The following is a 16,169-nucleotide window of genomic DNA, read 5'->3' on the forward strand; positions in this document are numbered from 1 at the left end:
CAAATTATTATGTTTCTTGTGGAGCAGACCTTCGTGGGGTCCGGATGACCACGTTGGTATGCTTCTATTGTATATAGAATTGCTCAATACATTTTTAAACAATTTTAGTATGTGTGTCCATATAGCACCCGATAGAAGAGTGCCCCCCATCTCTCTATTGTTCTAATATTGGCTCCTGGAAGATTAAAGACTGTGCTTGAGATGTTAGTTAGTTGCGGTTACTGTGTAAGGCTGGCCACCATGATTGTGGACTATTCGCAATAAGGATTTACTAATTATAAGTCATTGTCCTCACCGGAGATCACAAGCCAACTTCACTGTAAATTTCATCCGGTTCAGTGTTGATCGGGAGTAATACCGGCATGTGCCACAGAACCAGTTGTATGGAAGGGTTAAGGAATTGATATATAGTTCAGTAGGATTGTAAGCTTTTGTGCTTTACCACGGGTTAACCTGTACCTCGCATCCCACACAATTGTTCCTTCCTTTAGGGTAATAACAGGTACGGCGAGACAACAGTATTTGTGCCTGCCATAGGCAAAATTATAGCAATTGTGTTCCCCAGAAAACATCAGGGGGCGCCGTGCTGTGCAGCACAAGGGTCTCGGCCCTGGCTGAGTGTATGTAAATTTACTTTCTGCTCTTTGCATGTGGGGTTATGTTTGATGTCACTATTCAGTAAAGTTTGTTTTGCAAGAGCTGGTGTCTGAGTTGCTTTCTTCATTCGTATCTTCGGGGTATCCTGGGGAGCCCACCCAGGTACACAGCTTACAGCTATCCCAAGAACAAAGGGTCTTGAATTTCCTGAATGGAATTGTGTTGCACATGTCAGTCTACTGATATTTCACTTCTATGTGGCTGACATACACCGCTCTTAGAAAAAAAAAAAAGAAAGCTGACCAGCATGCGTACTACCAAACGAGATAGACGAGGCGGCAAATCATAATGAGGTGGTTATTATGGGGGACTTCAACTACCCAGATATAGACTGGGAAACTGAAACTTGTATATCTCATAAAGGAAACAGGTTCTTGGCAATAACCAAAGACAATTACCTCTCCCAACTGGTTCAGGACCCGACTAGAGGGACGGCCATACTGGACTTAGTATTAACCAATAGACCTGACAGAACAACAGACGTGCAGGTTGGGGGACACCTGGGAAATAGTGACCACAAAGTAATAACCTTCCAATTATCATTCAAAAGAGTGTTTCTTCAGGGAGGAACAAAAATACCAAACTTCAAAAAAGCTAAATTTAGCCAACTAAGAGAGGCCATAGGCCTAACTAAATGGGATAAAGTCCTCACAAATAAAAATACAGCCACAAAATGGGATATCTTTAAAAGCATCCTAAAATATCATTGTGAGAGGTACATACCGTATGGGAATAAAAGGTTAAGGAACAAAAAGAAACCAATGTGGATAAACAGAACTGTAAAGAAAGCAATAAATGACAAAAAGAAAGCATATAAAACACTAAAACAGGAGGGTAGCACGGAAGCACTGAAAAACTATAAGGAAAAAAATAGAACATGTAAAAAACAAATAAAAGCGGCCAAACTAGAGACCGAGAGATTAATTGCCAAAGAGAGTAAAACTAACCCTAAAATGTTCTTCAATTATATAAATGTTAAAAAGTATAAATCTGAAGGTGTCGGCCCATTAAAGAGTAATGAGGGGGGAGTCGCAGAGAGCGACGAGGAAAAAGCAAAGCTGTTAAATATTTTTTTCTCCAATGTATTCACTGAGGAAAATAAACTGTCAGATGACATGCCGAATGTTGAAATAAATTCCCCATTAAAAGTGTCCTGTCTGACCCAGGAAGAAGTGCAACAGTGACTTAAAAAGATTAAAATAGACAAATCGCCAGGACCGGATGGCATATACCCCCGTATCCTAAGGGAATTAAGTAATGTCATAGCCAGACCCTTATTTCTGATATTTGCAGATTCTATATTGACAGGGAATGTCCCACAGGATTGGCGCATGGCAAATGTGGTGCCAATATTCAAAAAGGGTCAAAAAACAGAGCCTGGAAACTATAGGCCGGTAAGTTTAACATCTGTTGTGGGTAAACTGTTTGAAGGTTTTCTGAGAGATGCTATGTTAGAGCATCTTAACGGAAATAAGCAAATAACGCCATATCAGCATGGCTTTGTAAGGGATCGATCATGTCAAACAAATTTAATCAGTTTCTATGAGGAGGTAAGTTCTAGACTTGACAGCGGCGAATCAATGGATGTCGTGTATCTGGCTTCTCCAAAGCATTTGACACTGTACCACATAAAAGGTTAGTATATAAAATGAGAATGCTCGGACTGGGAGAAAACGTCTGTAAGTGGGTAAGTAACTGGCTCAGTGATAGAAAACAGAGGGTGGTTATTAACGGTACACACTCAGGTTGGGTCACTGTCACTAGTGGGGTACCTCAGGGGTCAGTATTGGGCCCTATTCTCTTCAATATATTTATCAATGATCTTGTAGAAGGCTTGCATAGTAAAATATCAATTTTCGCAGATGACACTAAACTGTGTAAAGTAATTAACACTGAAGAGGACAGTATACTACTACAGAGCGATCTGGATAGATTGCAGGCTTGGGCAGATAAGTGGCAGATGAGGTTTAACACTGACAAATGTAAAGTTATGCACATGGGAAGGAATAATGCAAGTCACCCGTACTTATTAAATGGTAAAACACTCGGTAACACTGACATGGAAAAAGATCTAGGAATTTTAGTAAACAGCAAACTAAGCTGCAAAAACTAGTGTCAGGCAGCTGCTGCCAAGGCCAATAAGATAATGGGTTGACTCAAAAGGGGCATAGATGCCCGTGATGAGAACATAGTCCTACCACTTTACAAATCATTAGTCAGACCACACATGGAGTACTGTGTACAGTTCTGGGCTCCAGTGAACAAAGCAGACATAGCAGAGCTGGAGAGGGTCCAGGGGAGGGCAACTAAAGTAATAACTGGAATGGGGCAACTACAGTACCCTGAAAGATTATCAAAATTAGGGTTATTCACTTTAGAAAAAATACGACTGAGAGGAGATCTAATTAATATGTATAAATATATCAGGGGTCAGTACAGAGATCTATCCCATCATCTATTCATTCCCAGGACGGTGACTGTGACGAGGGGAAATTCTCTGCGTCTGGAGGAAAGAAGGTTTGTACACAAACAAAGAAGAGGATTCTTTACGGTTAGAGCAGTGAGACTATGGAACTCTCTGCCTGAGGAGGTGGTGATGGTGAGTAAAATAAAGGAATTCAAGAGGGGCCTGGATGTATTTCTGGAGCGTAATAATATTACAGGCTATAGCTACTAGAGAGAGATCGTTGATCCAGGGAGTTATTCTGATTGCCTGATTGGAGTCGGGAAGGAATTTTTATTCCCCTAAAGTGAGGAAAATTGGCTTCTACCTCACAGGGTTTTTTTTGCCTTCCTCTGGATCAACTTGCAGGATGACAGGCCGAACTGGATGGACAAATGTCTTTTTTCGGCCTTATGTACTATGTTACTATGTTACCACTCCACTCAGAGAGGGGAAATTGGGACCCTCTGTTCTTGGGAGTCCCAGTGATCCTGTGGATGGTTAAAAAAAACTATTGGTGGGATAACCCTTTAAATATCCATTTTAATATACAATGTGGTTTAACGCCATCTATCATATTTGAAAGTGGCTCACAGGTCAGACCCCTGGTCTATACCATGTATATTACATAATTACTATAAACTGGGAGAGAAATCATTATTTACCTTCATGAGATTTGAACATTTGGAAAAATCCTACACTCTAAGGCCTCATGCATATACACGACCGTATGTATTTTGCGGTTTGCAAAATGGATCCGCAAAAAATACAGATGACATCCATGTGCATTCCGTATCTTGCGGAACGAAACAGATGCCCCTAATAGAACAGTCCTATCCTTGTCCGTAATGCGGACAATAATAGGACATGTTTTATTTTTTTTGCAATACGGGCATACGGAAATGGAATGCACACAGACTACCTTCCCTTTTTTTACTGACCCATTGAAATGACTGGTTCCGTATAAGGTCCGCAAAAAAAAGGAACAGACACGGAATGAAAATACGTTTGTGTGCATGAGGCCTAACAGCATGGAGTAGTCAGACATGGGTGGGATAATCCCTTAAATATCCCTTTTAAAACTCAATGTGGTTTAACACCACCTATCATGTTTGAAAGTGGCTCATGGGCCATAACAGGTCAGACTCCTGGTCTATACTATGTATATTACAACTGATAAACTAGGAGAGAAATCATTACTCGGCTTCATAAGATTTGAACATTTGGTGTAGGGCTGAAACGAATACTCGATTGAATTGAGCAATTAGACAAAAATAATAATAATCGATGCAATTTTTTTGCATCAAGGATTTGTTTGTGTCATGTGACCATGCAGCGGGAGTGAAGCGCTTGCTATTACTTACCGCTCTGTGGTCACTCGCCTGGCCCGTATTTTGCTGCACTGGATCCTGACACATCGTCAGGTCATAGTGCACACTATGACCCGACGCTGTGTGACATCAGGATCCAGTGCAGCGCGCAGAGAAGAGGAAGGAGCTGTGGAGCTGTGCCCCCACAGGAAAGGTAAGTATTTTATTTCACTGGCTCTGGGGACATGACCCTGAAGGGGGACAGCCGGCAATGGATGGCATGGAGGGTCTGATCTGATGGCACTGGGGGAGTGGGAATATGTAGCGGCTGAACTGATGGCACTGGGGGACATGGATGGGCTGATTTGATGGCACTGGGGGACATGGAGGGGCAGATTTGATGGCACTGGGGGACATGGAGGGGCTGATCTGATGGCACTGGGGGACATGGAGGTGCTGATTTGATGGCACTGGGGGCTTAGGGGACATGGAGGGGCTGATCTGATGGCACTGAGGGAAATGGAAGGGGTGATCTGATGGCACTAGGGGAAATGGAGGGGCTGTTCTGATGACACTGGGGAGCATGGAGGGGCTGATCTGATGGCACTGGGGAGCTTGGAGGGGCTGATCTGATGGCACTGGGGGAGTAGGGGACATGGAGGGGCTGATCTGATGGCACTGGGGGACATGGAGGCGCTGATATTATGGCACTAGGGGAGTGGGGGACATGGAGGGGCTGATCTGATGGGAGTGGGGGACATGGAGGGGCTGATCTGATAGCACTGGGGAGCATGAAGGGGCAGATCTGATGGCACTGGGGAGCATGGAGGGGCAGATCTGATGGCACTGGGGGAGTAGGGGACAGGGAGGGGCTGATCTGATGGAACTGAGGGAGTGGGAACATGGAGGGGCTGATCTGATGGCACTGGGGGACATGGAGGCGCTGATATTATGGCACTAGGGGAGTAGGGGACATGGAGGGGCTGATCTGATGGGAGTGGGGGACATGGAGGGGCTGATCTGATAGCACTGGGGGACATGGGGACATGGAGTTGCTGATCTGATGGCACTGGGGGGAATTGCAATGGAGGGCCTAGGGGAGTGGAACTGATGGCACTGGGGGGGAGCTGATGGCACTGGGGGATATTGGAGTTGATGGCACTGGGGGAACTGATGCACTTGGGCTGATTGCACAGGGGGGAACACAGGGTGTTGGGGACTGATGGCAGGGGGTCTGATGAGTTATTAGATTGCTCGATTAATTGTAAAAAATTAATCAATAGAATACTCGATTACTGAAATAATTGTTCACTGTAGCCCTAATTTGGAGAAACCTTACCCTCTAACAGCATGGAGTAGTCGTAGAGATGGGTATGCAGTGTGTACGTTGATGTGGTGTTTTATAATAAGGTCATTAACCCATTCCACTCGCTCCTCTCCTCCTTTTGCCATGAATGCTGGAATCCACAGGATGCTTTCATTCAAGCTTTTCAGACGCTGCAAAAATTTATCCTTCCATGTGTCGTTTACAAGGTCCTCAAATGCACGTTGCACCACAGAAGGGTTCATGGTTACCAAATGTGTCTTCATACCAACATCTCTTGCATATTCTTCAACTGGTGCCAAATTACATCTACAAAAGGAATATTGGGTTTTAGATACATCAAAATAGTACAACTCTCAGCTATTGCAGAACTGAATTTGACATGTTTTAACTCAACACAGTTTTGTTTTGCCTCTAGATTACTCGCTAAGCAAATGTGATAGTAGCAGTTTTACCTGCAGTCCTAAGCAAAACCTTATATAACACAAGGCAAGACAAGCGTTTAATTCTAATGACACTAATGTCTTGTTCCTTAATAGGGTTGAGCGAACCCGAACTTCACGATTTTTTTTTTTACCCCGAACCCGAACATTTCAATAAAAGTTTGAGTTTGGTGTTCGGCGATTTAATAGCGCATGTTGAAAAGCTGCAGGGCAGCCAATCAACAAGCGTTTAACTCATGTGCCCTTAGAAGCCATCACAGCCATGCCTACTAATGGCATGGCTGTGATTGGCCAGTGCAGCATGTGACCCAGCCTCTATATGAGCTGGAGTCACCTAGCGCCGCATGTCACATCAGCTCTTACTAGTGTAAGGAGAGGATGCTGCAGCTGTGAGGGAGAGATTAGGAAACAATTCTGGTGTTTTTAGTGTTAAATCTGCAAACTACAGCGATTATGTTTGTGGGTGCTACGCTACATTTATGTACCCCTGAGCCCAGTGCCACAGAGAAATAAGCTTTAATCAGTCTGTTTGTAGGGAAGGCGTCAGTGACGATTTTTGCAAGTGCAGTGCAACTGCATGTGTGCCAGGGACATTACTTTAATCCTGTTCTGGTAGCTCAGTAGATTGTACATTTGCAGCCTGCACTGCATTTCTTGCAGTCCAATAAAACCAGTAAATACTGCTGTTACATTGTTGGTTGAAAAAAAAATCAAACTTTTTGTGCTAGATAATACATTTGCATCCTGCACTGCATTTCTGACAGTCCAATAAAACCTGTCAATACTGCAGTTATATTGTTGGTTGACAAATTCACATTTTTTGTGACAGTGAAGTTACTGTATTAAATTCGCCTGTCACGCTGTTGTGTGACCTTAAGAAATTTTTTCTCTTTATGACACCGGCACTGTCTTACTGTCAGTTAACTTAATTGTTGACTATTGGAGGTTACATTGTCGCCTGACATAAACCATCTGTTAGTTTGGTAAAGGGGCGTTATCCAACGTGGACAAGATCACGTTCATTAAAATGAACCAGACATGGATCCCACAGGACTTGTCTGTACCTTGTGCAGAATAGACATTTATACCGGCCTCATCCAGCCATTGTTATACTCAAGTGCACTTATTCTTTGGTTTATTTTTTATATGTCCCAATATTTTGGTAGGGCTACCCCAATAAAAAAAACAAAAAAAAAAAAAAAAAACAACACAAACAAACCTCCTCCTCCACCGCTGCTTCCACCTACACCGCCACGGTCACCGCCTCCTCAACCTCCTACTCCATTACCACCTCCTCCTAGTGCAATATCATTATTCTACTCTTACCCCCATTTTGCTTTCTTTTCCAGACCTCTAGCCCTTTCCTGGACATTTGTAGAGCCATTTTAGTGCCCAAAACTTCAGGTCCCCATTGACTTCAATGATGTTCGGGTTCGGGGTCAAGTTCGGGTCCCGAACTCAAACTTTTTTGCGAACCCGAACACCCAGGTGTCTGCTCAACTCTATTCCTAAATATTCACTGTAATAAAAAGTTGTTGAAATCCTTTCTAAAACAAAATAGGATACGAAAATCTACAGCTGGAAAAAGTACAGAGGACAGCGACTAAAATGATAAGGGGCATGGAGGGTCTTAGTTATGAAGAAAGATGAAAAGAATTGAATTTATTTAGTCTTGAAAAGAGACGTCTAAGGGGGAACATGAATAACCTGTACAAGTATATAAATGAGCCATACAAAAAATACGGTGAAAAACTGTCCCATGTAAAATGTGCTCAAAAGACAAAGGAGCACTGCCTCCGATTGGAGAGGAAAAAGTTCAGTCTCCGGAGGCCTCAAAGCTTCTTTAGGCCCCTTTCACACGAGCGAGTTTTCCGTGAGGTGAACGCATTGCACCCGCACTGAATCCAGACCCATTCATTTCTATGGGACTGTGCACACGAGCGGTGATTTTCATGCATCACTTGTCTGTTGCGTGAAAATCACAGCATGTTCTTTTTTCTGCGTTTTTCACGCAACACAGGCCCCATAGAATTGAATGGGGCTACATGAAAATCGCAAGCATCCGCAAGCAAGTGCAGATGCGTTGCGATTTTCACGCACGGTTGCTAGGAGACGATCGGGATGGGGACCCGCTCATTATTATTTCCCCTTATAACATGGTTATAAGGGAAAATAATAGCATTCTTAATACAGAATGCATAGTACAATAGGGCTGGAGGGGTTAACAAAAAAATTACAAAAATAATATAACTCACCTTAATCCACTTGATCGCGCAGCCCGGCTTCTTTTCTGTCGTCTTCTTTGCTGTGCACAGGAAAAATACCTTTGATTACGTCACTGCGATCATCACATGGTCCGTCACATGATCCATCACCATGGTAAAATATCATGTGATGGACCATGTGATGAGCGCAGTGACGTCATCAAAGGTCCTATTCCTCAAAGAAGAAGACCGAAGGGATGCCGGCTGCGGTCCTATTCCTCAAAGAAGAAGACCGAAGGGATGCCTGCTGCGCGAACAAGTGGCTTAAGGTGAGTTAAATTATTTTTTATTAACCCCTCCAGCCTTATAGTACTATGCATTCTGTATTCAGAATGCTTTTATTTTTCCCCTTATAACCATGTTATAAGGGAAAATAATGCAATCTACACAATCTTGAACCCAAACCTGAACTTCTGTGAAGACGTTCGGGATGGGTACCACATTCAGTTTTTTATCACGGGCGGGCAAAACACATTGCACCCGCGTGATAAAAACTGAACATCGGAACGCAATCGCAGTCAAAACTGACTGCAATTGGGTACCTACTCGCGCGGGTTTGCCGTAACGTATCCAGGCCTTATCCTGACACGCTCATGAGAAAGGGGCCTTACTGTAAGAACTGTGAATCTGTGGAATAGACTTCCTCAGGACGTGGTCACAGCAGGAACAGTGGACAGTTTTAAAAAGGGTTTAGATGAATTCTTAAAAGTAAACAATAATGCTTATGAAAACGTGTAGAAATCTCAATTCCTTTTGGGATTTGCATCCCTACCTATCCCTTGGTTGAACTTGATGGACTTATGTCTTTTTTCAACCGTATTACCTATGCATTTATGTAACTATCCTCGACCACTGATAGAACATGAATTATAATTTGATAATTTAAGAAAACATTAAAAAAAAACACCAAAAACAAGTATGTTGTGTAACCATTAAATAATAGAAGAGGCTGCATAACTACAGATAGTTTTCATGCTTTAATAACACAGTATTCTTAAATCTGTACTTTAATGCTGGCCATAACCTTCTGATAGCTGTTGGCCAAATGATAATTGACAGCTACTCCTCCAAACCCCTCATATACATGCACATCTGTCCAAGATGGGATTTCATGTGTTTGAATGGGGAGAGGATAAAAGGGTCGGGCATGTTGAAATCCAACATGCCTAATCCTGAAATCACGTGAGAGTCAGGAGGTTCTCCCATACACATTAGATGGTATGCCAATCCCAACTAACACTTTTTAATTATGCACACATTCTGAATGAGGTTCAGACTGACCCATTAGAGCAGTGGTTCTCAACCTTTCTAAAGCCGTGACCCCTTAATACAGTTCCTCATATTGTGGTGACCCCCAACCATAAAAATTTTTTCCTTGCTACGTCATAACTAATTTTGCTACTGTTATGAATTGTAATGTAAATTTCTGATATGCAGGATGTATTTTTATAAACCAAATAAATAACTTTAAAATAAATAATAAACAACAAATACCCCCTAAAAAATAAATCAGTGGTGCGCACAGTACCCCTCAAATAAATAAATCAGTGGTGCTTCAAGTCCCCCCCAAATAAATAAATCAGAAGTGCTCAGGGTCCCCCAAATAAATAAATCAGCGGGGCTTCAGGTCTCCCCCAAATAAATAAATCAGCGGTGCTCAGGGTACCCCCAAATAAATAAATCAGTGGTGCATCAGGTTTTCCCCAAATAAATAAATCAATGGTGCTCAGGGTCCCCCAAATAAATAAATCAGAAGTGCTCAGGGTCCCCCAAATAAATAAATCAGAAGTGCTCAGGGTCCCCCAAATAAATAAATCAGCGGTGCATCAGGTTTCCCCCAAATAAATAAATCAATGGTGCTCAGGGTCCCCCAAATAAATAAATCAGAAGTGCTCAGGGTCCCCCAAATAAATAAATCAGAAGTGCTCAGGGTCCCCCAAATAAATAAATCAGAAGTGCTCAGGGTCCCCCAAATAAATAAATCAGCGGTGCATCAGGTTTCCCCCAAATAAATAAATCAATGGTGCTCAGGGTCCCCCAAATAAATAAATCAGAAGTGCTCAGGGTCCCCCAAATAAATAAATCAGAAGTGCTCAGGGTCCCCCAAATAAATAAATCAGCGGTGCATCAGGTTTCCCCCAAATAAATAAATCAATGGTGCTCAGGGTCCCCCAAATAAATAAATCAGCGGTGCTTCAGGTCTGCTTAAATAAATAAATCAGAAGTGCTCAGGGTCCCCCAAATAAATAAATCAGCGGTGCTTCATGCCCCCCCCAAATAAATTAAGCCTTGCTCAGCCAAATAATTAAAATAAAATTAGCCAGGCTCAGTCAGGCTCAATTAAATCATTGGTGGCAGTGGTGCTCAGCGGCGGTGTCATTAACGAAAAAACTCGGACCTCAGCAGACAGACGGCCCGACTTACCCGTCCAGACGTCAGGCTCCTTCAAGCACAGGCAGTGATAGGACATCACTTCCTGTGCATGAGGATAAGGGGCCACTGCCGTTGTGCTGGTGACCCACAATAGGAAGCCTCAGGCGACCCCCCCCCGGAAAGGGCCGATCGACCCCCAAAGGGGTCGCGACCCCTAGGTTGAGAACTGCTGCATTAGAGGATGGTATAAGTACTTTGTGGATCCACAATTTGTGGACTACAAAACGAATTGCAAAACTCTATTGTGCATGAGGCCTTAATTCCTATCGGTTGATTCATAAATAACCTATTTATCAAGTATATGGGCAGTGTGCTGAATGAAACAAACATAGTTTAGGGCATGTTTAGATTGAGAGTAGGCCCCCAGTCCAATATTGCTCAGAGAATTTGTTTAACCTGCACGCTGCAATGTAACTTTATACTACAGATGAGCAAATCGATTCTAAATTAATTAAAATCATTGCAAATTTCCCAAAAACTTAATTTACAACAAATGCCAATTTTTGGGGATTTGTTCCACAAAAATTTCACAAAATTGCTGCACCTGTTTTTCAGTTCACAGGACAGAGATGAAGACATCTGCCACCAAACAGGGATAATGTTTGGACAGTTTTTTTTCATATTTATGTTTTGTTTGTTACCCCCATTTACCCATAGCTGTATGAGTCACTGTCACTTTGACATTACTAGAGCTGTCTTGACATTAAAGAGCTTGAAAGGGGATGAATAGAGCCCTGGGACACCTCAGAATGTCTTACATGACTTGTACAATTTGAGCACTTTTAATTTGGATCACATTTATTTGGACTGAATTAAATCTGACAGCCGATTATACTGTATTGGATCCAAAACAAATTATGGGAAATTTGCTCATATTTTCTTTATACCGATACACAATAATTGGCCAATATATGTAAAGTATGGGCGTCCACTTGGGTCATGTCAGTCTTTCTAGCTACAGATTGGTGTAGTTATGTATATGCTTGGAACAACCACCATGAAATATGCATAAAACCTGGTTATTTCTAATGTAGAGGTCTGTAAACAAGTCTTATCAGGTTCTTTTTGGCCACAGTCACCATTTACCAGCGTATCATCTTTGTAATAATTCAAAGACTGTTCTTGACACCAAGTAAATATTTTTTCATGTCCTCTGCACTTCTCTTTCATGCATCTTATGATGTAATTTTCATTGCCTAAAGCTCCCAGACATAATGACTTGTCCAAAGTCACAAGGAGGTGACACAAGGATCAAACCTGGCTTGCCTACTCTGTTATTAATCAAATGAGCTGTTCTCTCCTCACATCAATGCAAATAGAGTGTTATTAGAATTCAGATTTCCTTTAATAGGGATATTTGAAATTACAATGCTAATACCTCTAGACTTTGAAGACAGTCTCTCCGTGCTGCAGTGGTTCAATGGTTTCATAAGCCATAAGTATATCAACTTTATAATCTGTTATTCTGTTCTGCACACCTGTTGAGCTCAAAGACACTGACAGTCATCTACCAGGTGGTCAGAGAGCTTAGCATGAGCACTACTGTTGCAGACAGTCTTTGAGAGGGGAGTGAAGGATCGGAGTGGTAGATTCAGCCCTGAGAGTGACAATAGTATTCAAAGTGGCAATTTCCCCTGCTCTGGCTCTCTTTGGGGACATACAGTGAATGGAGGGCTCACACTTTCTTCCCTTGGAGCACACTCTGGTCTTGAGGCTCCTGCCTGATGGTGACTGCAAGGCAGGAGAGTGGAAGCAGGGGCCAGCGGATGATGGAGTCAGTAACCAGGCCAGTTCATATCAATAAATAAGTCTCTCTTTACTAAAGTGAAGAATAGGTGTTGCTCTATTTCTGACAGTAGCAAGGCACAATTCCAAGTAGATCACAGTGCAATTCTTCCCCAATAGCAATGTATGGACAGAAATGATGGGGGTTGTAGTACTCCTTATCCATGTGTCTCTAAATTGTCTCTGTAGCTGGTTAAGGTTTAGGTGTGGGCAGACTCCAGGGCCTGTGATGCATCCTCTGGAGTTTTCTACAATGCAGGATCAGTGATGATAGCTGTTGGCCTTGACATGCTGCTGGCCACAGAAGCTGTAGCACCAGCAGTTGAGAAGGAACTGAACTCTGGCACTCTCTTGTAGCAGGATCAAGAATGGCTGCTGGCTGGACAAAGGCGAAGCGGATAGGCTCGATAGGTGGTGGGAGCACCACCTTTTAGGCCTGGCTCCTCTGCAGATTGGGCAGCTTTCTCAAGATCATGTAGGACATGCTTGACCCAGTGGTGATGGTCATAATGGGACTCAGACTGTGTTACTGGCGCCAACAACAGCTTCAGACTGTGCTGGCAAGCCTTGAATCAATTGCCCTGGGTTCTCCTCAAGCTCGGGCCATGAGAGTTTCCCAAAGAAAAAATGACCTCTGTGTTCGGGTGGAGACCACCTGCCTCTGATGGTGCCATTTTGTCTTCTGGTCACTCCTCTGCAGGCTTGATAGGCATCATCAGCTTAGGCAGATGGGTGTGCTTCTGCATACATTCTCTCAGACTTTCAACTGAATTATATTCTACAAACTGAATTCCAAAAAAGTTGGGACACTAAACAAATTGTGAATAAAAACTGAATGCAATGATGTGGAGATGGCAAATGTCAATATTTTATTTGAAATAGAACGTAGATGACAGATCAAATGTTTAATCCGAGTAAATGTATCATTTTAAAGGAAAAATACGTTGATTCAAATTTTCACAGTGTCAACAAATCCCAAAAAAGTTGGGACAAGTAGCAATAAGAGGCTGGAAAAAGTAAATTTGAGCATAACGAAGAGCTGGAAGACCAATTAACACTAATTAGGTCAATTGGCAACATGATTTGGTATAAAAAGAGCTTCTCAGAGTGGCAGTGTCTCTCAGAAGCCAAGATGGGTAGAGGATCACCAATTCCCACAATGTTGCGCAGAAAGATGGTGGAGCAATGTCAGAAAGGTGTTACCCAGCGAAAAATTGCAAAGACTTTGCATCTATCATCATCAACTGTGCATAACATCATCCGAAGATTCAGAGAATCTGGAACAATCTCTGTGCGTAAGGGTCAAGGCCGTAAAACCATACTGGATGCCCGTGATCTCTGGGCCCTTAAACGACACTGCACCACAAACAAGACTGCTACTGTAAAGGAAATCACAGAATGGGCTCAGGAATACTTCCAGAAACCATTGTCAGTGAACACAATCCACCGTGCCATCCGCCGTTGCCAGCTGAAACTCTACAGTGCAAAGAAGAAGCCATTTCTAAGCAAGATCCTCAAGCTCAGGCATTTTCACTGGGCCAGGGATCATTTAAAATGGAGTGTGGCAAAATGGAAGACTGTTCTGTGGTCAGACGAGTCACAATTCGAAGTTCTTTTTGGAAATCTGGGACACCATGTCATCCGGACCAAAGAGGACAAGGACAACCCAAGTTGTTATCAACGCTCAGTTCAGAAGCCTGCATCTCTGATGGTATGGGGTTGCATGAGTGTGTGTGGCATGGGCAGCTTGCATGTCTGGAAAGGCACCATCAATGCAGAAAAATATATTCAGGTTCTAGAACAACATATACTCCCATCCAGACGTCATCTCTTTCAGGGAAGACCCTGCATTTTTCAACAAGATAATGCCAGACCACATTCTGCATCAATCACAACATCATGGCTGCGTAGGAGAAGGATCCGGTTACTGAAATGGCCAGTCTGCAGTCCAGATCTTTCACCTATAGAAAACATTTGGCGCATCATAAAGAGGAAGGTGCAACAAAGAAGGCCCAAGACGATTGAACAGTTAGAGGCCTGTATTAGACAAGAATGGGAGAGCATTCCTATTTCTAAACTTGAGAAACTGATCTCCTCGGTCCCCAGACGTCTGTTGAGTGTTGTAAGAAGAAGGGAAGATGCCACACAGTGGTGAAAATGGCCTTGTCCCAACTTTTTGGGGATTTGTTGACACCATGAAATTCTGATTCAACATATTTTTCCCTTAAAATGGTAAATTTTCTCAGTTTAAACTTTTGTTCCATGATTTATGTTCTATTCTGAATAAAATATTAGAAGTTGGCACCTCCACCTCATTGCATTCAGTTTTTATTCACGATTTGTATAGTGTCCCAACTTTTTTGGAATCCGGTTTGTACCTGGTCCCTCGGGTATAAACTATGTATGTGTTGGGGAAGGTACGCCCGCATAACAGCGCATAACACCGCCTTACCAAAATCTCCTCCCCAGACTCATCATCTAGGCAATAGCCGTACCCATGGGCCATGGAAAACCAGCAGAGGGTTCCTGTCTGATGTTATAGCATTGGATCTTTTGGGCAAGAACTGTCCAGGATCCTAATGATATCTAGCGCCCATTGGATCTTCTTGTAGTTCGGCCTTCATCTGCCAGAGGCAGAACAGCCTCTGGGACAGGGGTCAGAAACCTCTGGCAGAGGTTCTGAAACTACAACTCTCAGACTGCTCCATTCACTTCTATAGGAGTTGTGAGAACAGCCGAGCATGTTTGCATGCTGGGAGTTGTAGTTTCACAGCAGCTGGAGTGTGGAAGGTTGCTGATCCCTGCTCTGTGACCTCTTCCAGCCTGGGCAGTGTGGCTGAAGGTCTGTAGGTAATGCAATCCAGATATATTCTAGTTCTGCCAGGAGTTTTGGCTCATCGTCCCACATCAAGCTGGCCCAGTCTGGCTGACACCTTCCCACCATCATGTTTTGACAGTGTGGCAGTTTCCTTTCTGTCAACTTCACTTCTTGGTCTGTCAGGTGGAAGACTTCTAGTGACATGCCGGAGGTACTTCTTCTGTACGTTGAAGCTTTTTCTCACCGTACACGCCTGGAGTTAGGAGCTCAGAGACACGGGTCCTTCCACACTCCATACTCTCCTTTTTGCTGGAAGCAAAGAAATGTGTGTCCTTCCTTGCTCAATGTAGGGTGTACTCTACTAGGCTGGACTTTTGTGGAGCCGTGTATGGCTGGTGGTTGAGGTTCCCGTAGGAGCAACAAGCAGACATACTGTATCTTGTCTGCTCTGAGGAGGGTATCCTCTACAATTCTTCAATTTCCAGCATGTCAGAGTTAGCAGGAATAGTGCTGCACTATTCTGAAATTTAACCCCTGGTGAGCCGGCAGATATCCGTGCTAGCGCAGCCTTCCATTGTTTGTTTATCTGCTTGTTATTGACAGAGCAGCATTGAGCAGGTGTAACTGCAGGTGTAACGCCCCAGAGTAAGCCACCAGTATACCACCTTTGCACCTTGCTACGGTTTCCTATG

The 16,169-nt window shown here is 43.2% G+C and overlaps 1 protein-coding gene across 1 annotated transcript in view; it reads right to left on the reverse strand.

Annotated features, from left to right (window-relative positions):
* Nucleotides 1–16,169, reverse strand: part of ST8SIA2 (ST8 alpha-N-acetyl-neuraminide alpha-2,8-sialyltransferase 2) — a 486,181-nt gene that overhangs the window by 64,039 nt on the left and 405,973 nt on the right. Inside the window, exon 5 of the mRNA XM_044283199.1 lies at nt 5,750–6,043. Within this exon, the coding sequence (XP_044139134.1) occupies nt 5,750–6,043 (294 nt within the window). The remainder of the gene's footprint in view (nt 1–5,749; nt 6,044–16,169) is intronic.

Source organism: Bufo gargarizans, chromosome 2 (assembly GCF_014858855.1).
Source record: "Bufo gargarizans isolate SCDJY-AF-19 chromosome 2, ASM1485885v1, whole genome shotgun sequence".
Classification (NCBI taxonomy): Eukaryota; Metazoa; Chordata; class Amphibia; order Anura; family Bufonidae; genus Bufo; species Bufo gargarizans.